This window comes from Trachurus japonicus, chromosome 23, assembly GCF_045865225.1.
Source record: "Trachurus japonicus isolate A0001 chromosome 23, Traja_1.0".
NCBI classification, from domain to species: Eukaryota; Metazoa; Chordata; class Actinopteri; order Carangiformes; family Carangidae; genus Trachurus; species Trachurus japonicus.
The window spans coordinates 15,642,026-15,649,214 of record NC_140929.1 but is presented as its reverse complement, the minus strand read 5'-3'; the positions used below and the strand labels follow the sequence as shown (position 1 = coordinate 15,649,214).

The following is a 7,189-nucleotide window of genomic DNA, read 5'->3' as shown; positions in this document are numbered from 1 at the left end:
TTGAAACATTTGGAGGCACCTGTATGTAAAATGCCATTAACTCCTGTTATGAAACTGTAACATTTTTCCAGAACCATGCTGACTCATACATTTCAGCCGACCTCGGATTACTTTATTAACATCTTTGAAATGCATATCTGCATAGTATATGGCAACATATTAATGGATTTCAGTTTGAGCAGAGCAAATTACTTTTGTCCCTGAAAAACATGCCCTTGTCCCCCTTTACCCTATAGCTTCTACGTAATCCAATAAATGCCAAACTACTTTTGAATTTCATTTTCCTTATCCTCCTTTTATCACATTCCTGCCATCCCTGAAATGCACAGGTGCTGCCAAACCCAACTCCTGAGTCCTCCAAAAATGCTGTGTATTAACGGAGATGATTTGACAGTTTGCTGTATCTTTCCCTGTAGTGAACTTTGGGATGGAGGAAGGGTTGCAGCGAGTCAACAACAGAACCAAAACCTACATGTCTCTCCAGTACACATTGTCACGGCAGCCTCATACGGTGGAGTCTTTCTCTGTGACAGGTAAGTAGCCATTTTTATTCATGGTGGCCTCTCCCTCAGGAGCAAAAATGGCCAGTAACCTCTCCTGCTCCCTCTTGGTTTTGGGTAAATCTTCAGATGGCGTGATGAGCAGCTGGATGCGCTGTAGAGAAATAAACCAGTGTTAATGAGATGTAGTTGTATTCTGATCAAGACCAGGTCCAGATGGGTTTCAGACCAAATCAGTAAGAGTCCAAAGAGAACTAGGTCTAATAGATGACCAAGATTTGTCACACTTAACACACAGGTACCACAGCCTCAGGTGTGCCACTTAGAAAGCTGGGAGAGCTAACATTACCTCTCGGAGTGTCCCCTGAGTAGTGCAGATCTTGTACACCATCCAGAGGGGAATGCAAACCATGGAGGAAAGAGCAAGCAGCCAGCCGATGACATAACCCCACCATGGATACACATACTCATTGTTGTACTTTAGAGGTGTGTATTTGATGAGGGAGAAGGCAAATGTACCCTGGAGAAACAAGCAAACAAATATTACTATTGGTGAAGACTGATTTCTTTTCAGGTTGACTATAGGAGAGGAGAGAAGGTCTCAGATGTGGTCGACCTGGGTCATTATTCTGGAAAGCAATGACATACAGTGTCATTAGTTTGTTGATACTCACGATGCATGTGGCCGGGGTGAAGAACAACCAACAGTACTTGATGTAAGGTCCTGGGCGGTAGCCAATCATGTCCTCAATGTTGTCATAAAAGCGATCGGCACCTGAAATAACACAGTCAAGACATTTTTTGACATCCACACGCCTTATTACTCACAGCTAAATGTCAACAAGTACTTGACACACAATTAATACAAATACGGCTGCTAATAATAATGATTAAAAAAAGAAAAAAAGAAAAACAGTCAGTGTAGCGGCTTACCATAGACCCATGCAATGCACACAGTCTCAAAGATGGACATGAAGAGAAGACACATGCCACTGGCTGCATAGTAATCAAAGAGCTGGAAAACATACATGCCCCCCTGCAGAGAGAGAGAGAGAGAGAGAGAGAGATACAGTATTGAGTCAAATTTAACCTGATGCACTTAATTAGTTTGTTTTCACAGAAAACTGGCTTCTAATTCATTAAATAATATAATGAACTCAATAGAAATTTAGTTCAATTTACCCCAAGCCTCACACAAAACATAGGGAAATAGAAAGAAAGAATAAAATATTCACTTATACAGTATATGTATTATATGAAATAATGTGAAATCCATTATTTATGTATGAATACTACACAAAGGGATAAAACATTTGTGTCAAAGCAACAGAAAAAAAAACTATTAAAAAAACTTCAATTTAACCTGTAGGAGTTTTAAGAGAAAAAAATCTAATCTATTATTCTACTACTTTACTATAGTGGTTCATGGATAGATCCAGTGTAAAGTGAAATGTGTGAGCTGTTTAAATCCAAGCACTGTTGCCACAGATTAACTAGAGACACTGACAGAGGACAGTTTATAAAGCACAGTACGTTAACTTCATGTAAAACAACAGCAAGCTGCATTATCCTGCACATTTAGGCATTACCACATTGGCAATGACATATGACATAGTATATCGAATGTGGCATCTTTTGCATTTCTTAAAAACACTAATTCTACAGAGTTTATAAAGGACTTGAAACACCGAAGCTCAAAATGGAGAGAGACTTCAGACAGCGTTTATGACTAGAGGCGCTGCACAGCAACGCTTGAGACTCACCTGAGACGTGTTGCACAAAACCTTTGACTTGCTTGTACTTACAAAATGATGACTTGTTGACACCTCTGCAGAGCATTCATGTTTCCAGCTGTGCAGAGGTGAAACCATGTCAACCATGTTGGACTCCGTTAAGAATTTATTTCAACATAACAAAAACATCCTGACCTGTTTTTACCTCCCTCCTCCAGCAACAGCCTGATTTGGAGTGTGTATAATGTGTGTAACGTATTTCATTGGTCTCAGAAGAGATACTTAATGTCACATTATCTCAATGCTGTTTTGGAAGCAATTCCATCACCTTAGGTATAAAAACGAAACAGTTACAGACAGTGGATATGAAAGCTCAGTGGGTTGATGTTTGCAGATGCTTTTTTGTCTCTGTGCAGCCTGCATCAGTGTGTGTGTGTGTGTGTGTGTGTGTGTGTGGTCCCAGAGTGTCGCCCCTACCTCCATCAGCATGATGAGGCCCATGAGGAAGGAGAAGAGAGAGACACCCAGCAGGAAGAGCTCCCTGCGGTTTTTACGGCGGAACACGTTGGGGAACATGTCGACTATGGCGGTCACAAGGCTTTCGACACACACGAACTGATGGAAAGCGGGTGCAGAGAGAGAGAGAGGGGGGAGGGGAGACGGGTAAGACACAGGTTTGGGGTCAGTAATCCTTCTTGTTATGGGAAATGAAGAGGATGAACTGAAAGTAGGGCAGGACGTCTCACCTGGCTGTCCAGCCCCAGGAAAACAATCATGATGAAGAAGAGGGCGGCCCACAGAGGAGAGAAGGGCATCATGGACACGGCACGAGGGTAAGCTATAAAGGCAAGGCCCGGACCTATACACAGACAACGTTAACTTAAAACTTTAACTGTTTTTTTTATTATTTTTTTTTATAAATACTGTCCCTACGGATAAAAACGTATTGTTTCTAGTCCTTAGTTTATGCAAATCTCACCAGATTCTGCTACTTCTGAGATGGGAACATTCTGTTCATAAGACATGAAGCCCAGGATGGAGAAGATTGCAAAACCTGCTACAAAACTGGTGCCGCTGTTCAGGAAGCACAGTGACAGGCAGTCTCTGCAACAGACAGCAGATTTCATTTTAAGAGCAGTGGAGCAAAAATAATGTAACCCAGAGGAAATGCAACTGGAAATTGAATGGTATTTTTAGTCTCATTTTGTAGCAGATGATTGTGGTTTTTTCTGTTTTTTGTTATTTTTAATGATGATTACAGAAAGGTGCAAAAACAGATTGTACATAATCTTAGACAGGACCTCTTTTCAGGAATGTAGTCAAACAGGATATTTGTCACATACTTGTAGCAGTTATTGTTGTATTTGTTGTAGCTGCCAAGGGCTGTCAGAGCACCCAAGCAGATGGCGTAGGAGAAGAAGATCTGGGTGCCAGCATCCATCCACACCTGGCACAGAGGAAACATTTGAAAACTTTTCTTTCAAAAAAAAAAAAAAGATGCAGATATTTAAAGTGCTGCTAAATGACATACAGTATATGCATTATCCAGTATGAGAGTGCAGTGCACACACGCTTAGGCTGATGTATTGACACAAACGTGCTATTCGGTGTTTGGACAATCCAAAGGAATTCACGTGTTTCCACGTACACAATCATTGACTAACGCGGTTGCACAATGGTAAACTGTTAAAAATCTGTCATTGTTCTTGTTTGTCCTAACACTCATTAACAAACTGACATTCTGTAAATATAGAAAGATCCGTTACATATAGCTGAATCAGATCCTTTTTCCACTGATGAATCATGTCCTTCAGAGATATAATACTTAATTATGAGAAGGCAAACTAAGACAGGATAGATGAGAAACGACAAAATAATAACAGAACATGACAAATTCTGAATTTGTTTTGAGAGTCAGTGCAGACTGCTCTCTCATCGGGGAGAAGCTGAGTTAATAGTCTGCTCTACAATCTTGGTAGAGCTTGTGTTTACAGTCCCAGCGGCGGCCTGACCCTGCACTTGATCCCTGCAGTCCCTGCCTCTTTCATGGAGAGCAGATGGACCCAGCAGAAACTAGGCTCCCCAGCAGAGAACCATGGGATACCTGCATCTGGTGTGCCCTTACCCACGGGGAGGGGGGGTGCAGAAGACAGAGACGGCCTCTCGTTGTGATTTTTGTTGTTGCGTTGTGTGAATTAACCTGTAGGTAATTACATCCCAGACACAAGCGGCAGACATTAATACCTGTGGGTCGGCCAGCCGCCCCAGGTCGGGGTAAAGGTAGAACTTGATGCCGATGGCGGCGCCGGGCAGCGTGAGCCCTCGGATCAGCAGCACAATGAGCATCACATAGGGGAAGGTCGCAGTGAAGTAGACCACCTATACAGACACACACACACACACACAGTGATGTGACATATGCAAAACAAAGAACCATGCCAAAAAAAAAGAAAAAATAAACACCAGATGTCATCCTAATTTGACCTAGAACTGTTCCAGAACGGAGAAAAATGGGTCACCTGTTTGGTTTTTTTTCGTTCTTACGCTCTAACCAAGGTGCAGATTAGGATAAAAACTCTGAATCACCTCTCACCCACCTTTCCTGTGGATTTCACCCCTTTCCAGATGCAGAAGTAGCACATGACCCAGGCGATGAACAGACACAGGGCCATGTCCCAGTTCAGAGAGCCCATTTGGTCAATGCCCGGGGAGATTCTCAGCGCCCTTCTCCTGGAGAGGCCATAAAGAAACACAAGGTTGACGCATTATTGTCAGCGGTTGTGTGCGACTAATGCATCATCAGGAAGAGGAGGAGGTCAGACTCAGTCTCAGCGGCAACTCACTCCCAGAACTCGATGACAGGAGAGGTGGCGTTTAGGTCCATCGTTTGGTTGATGGAGTCGTTTCGCCTCTGAAACTCCACACAGTTTTCTGTGGGGAGGGGGAGAGAAATGATATTATTAAACAATTCAAAAACATTAGTGGGAATATTAGTTGTATTTCGGTCCACACTTGTTACCTGTGTTCCATGTGTTGTTGCAGGACGACCAGGCCAGGTCCCAAGAGAAGGAGAAAGAGAGGTAGAAAATCCCCCAGGCCAGAACGATGATGTAGTAGAAGTTCAACAGAAGCACTATCACCTGGGTGCCGTAGCCAAGACCTGCAGGAATGACATGTTAGTACATAAAAGTATGCTGTAAAATCATAATAATATGAATAATTGTGTAAAGTGAAAATCAAAAAGCAAGACCACAGATGTCTTTTTGTATTCAAGTCTTTATTTTGGTGGTATTAACAGTGATTTCAAACAAAAGTGATCGCTCCTTACCTTCAAACAGGGGGCTGATCTTTCTCCAGCAGGTGATGCCTCCCTGGCTGGTGTACTGGCCCAGCGCCGTCTCCAGGAAGAAGACGGGAACGCCACAGGTGAAAAGGAAGATCAGGTAGGGGATGAGGAACGCACCTGAGTTCAGACAGCACAACAAGGCAGGTAAGTCCCATTTATTATACAAAAAAATACCTTTAAAAAAAATCTAATCAAGACAAAATATGATCCAGATCCAGAAGAGAGCACCACAGGAACCTGACTGAGCTCAGGTTCAGACTTTCTAGTCCACCTGTCTGTGGAACTTCAGAGCATCAACAGGAAACCAGCGAGGACACGGAGTCAGAGCTAAAAAACCCTTTTAACAAACCAGGGTCACCCTGGCGTCCCGTCGGGCGGCCGAGGATGTTTGGCGTGCTCAGATTTCCGCCTCTCGGCAGGGACAGCTGCTGTGAGCAAGGAGCAACAACAGCTGTCTGACCCCGCTCGGCCCTGAACCCTGACCCTGCCACCCCCATGGAGGGAGGGAGGGAAGGAGGGAGGGAGAGGGGCGTCCAATTTAGCACGCAAATGAGGGGGAAGACACACACACACACATATATCTGTTTTTATTTCCCTCACCTGAGCTGAAGAGTCTAAAGACTTTTGATGTGCTCAGGTGTTCTGCTTTGACCTTTATCAGGGTGTTTGACTACATTTACTCACTAAATGACTGTATACGTGCACCGGAGAAGAAATGACATCTTCCCGACTGACCCACCACTTCACTCAGTTCATCACCCACTCACCTCCTCCGTTCTTGTAGCAGAGGTAAGGGAAGCGCCACATGTTGCCCAGGCCGATGATGGAGCCGGCGACCGACAGGATAAATTCGATCTTGTTGCTCCACTGGCCCCGCTCCTCCATCTTCTCCTCGGAGGGGGGCAGAGGCTCCTTGGCTCTGCTGATGCCATTAGGAAGGCCTGCTTTAGAGGCGTCTCCTACGAAGGAGGCAAGAGAGGAATGAGATCATTGCAGCAGATAATAGAAGCTGGGTGATGTCGTCGGCCAGTGTCTGAAGTTGAGTTCACTGTTCTCAGTGTCACTCAGGATGCAGACAGGTTTATCAATGGATATTTAAAACTGTGTGAATATAAAGAACAGAGGATGAGAAAAGAAGATGCATTCTTCTTTTACAAATTCAATATAAAAAACCCCCCCACAAAACAAAAAGATAAATTCTGAGCTTTATGGCCATTATGAATTGCAGCCGTTACAGATAAGTGCAAAGGCAAACTATAGCTGACGTGCATGACTTACCTTTCATCGCGGCGCAGTGTGTAACTCTCTGAAGCCGTGTCAGGAGGTTTATCTGTGTGAAAATGCTCAAGTTTTAGTATTTAACATGACAGCGGAGAGGGGCGGGGGTTTGTAATGCTAAACTAGGCCAGCCTCCCTTTTCTTTCCCTCTCTCTGAACCCCCCACCACCCACCCCCTCCTGCCCTCAGAGCAAAGTGCATCATCTACATCACTCTGAGGTTAAAATAAGGCACAGCATTACATTCCAATAGTGAGACATTAAAACTTGCAGTTTCTGTGTCAGCTTTCACTTACTAAAGACATTGCCTAATGAAATACGTGCTTTATAGAA

At 43.8% G+C, this 7,189-nt stretch overlaps 1 protein-coding gene across 1 annotated transcript; it reads right to left on the bottom strand.

The window, feature by feature from the left end:
* Positions 1–294: 294 nt before the first annotated feature.
* Positions 295–6,911, bottom strand: LOC146962748 (sodium- and chloride-dependent GABA transporter 2-like). The gene is made up of 15 exons (XM_085769561.1): positions 6,858–6,911; positions 6,347–6,538; positions 5,562–5,696; positions 5,253–5,393; positions 5,077–5,164; positions 4,831–4,963; positions 4,478–4,612; positions 3,577–3,680; positions 3,213–3,337; positions 2,980–3,092; positions 2,711–2,848; positions 1,434–1,536; positions 1,175–1,275; positions 850–1,020; positions 295–654 (listed from the first exon to the last, which is right to left on the bottom strand). The coding sequence occupies exons 1-15, from the start codon at positions 6,862–6,864 to the stop codon at positions 505–507; spliced, it is 1,836 nt and encodes a 611-aa protein (XP_085625687.1). The 5' UTR covers positions 6,865–6,911; the 3' UTR covers positions 295–504.
* Between the last annotated feature and the right edge of the window lie 278 nt (positions 6,912–7,189).

Excerpts from the sequence above, each read along its gene's own strand:
- LOC146962748 (XM_085769561.1), bottom strand. Across the intron at positions 1,537-2,710 it reads GCCTCATCATGCTGATGGAG|GGGGGCATGTATGTTTTCCA; the intron begins GTAGGGGCGACA and ends CTCTCTCTGCAG. Across the intron at positions 655-849 it reads CTCAGGGGACACTCCGAGAG|CGCATCCAGCTGCTCATCAC; the intron begins GTAATGTTAGCT and ends ATTTCTCTACAG.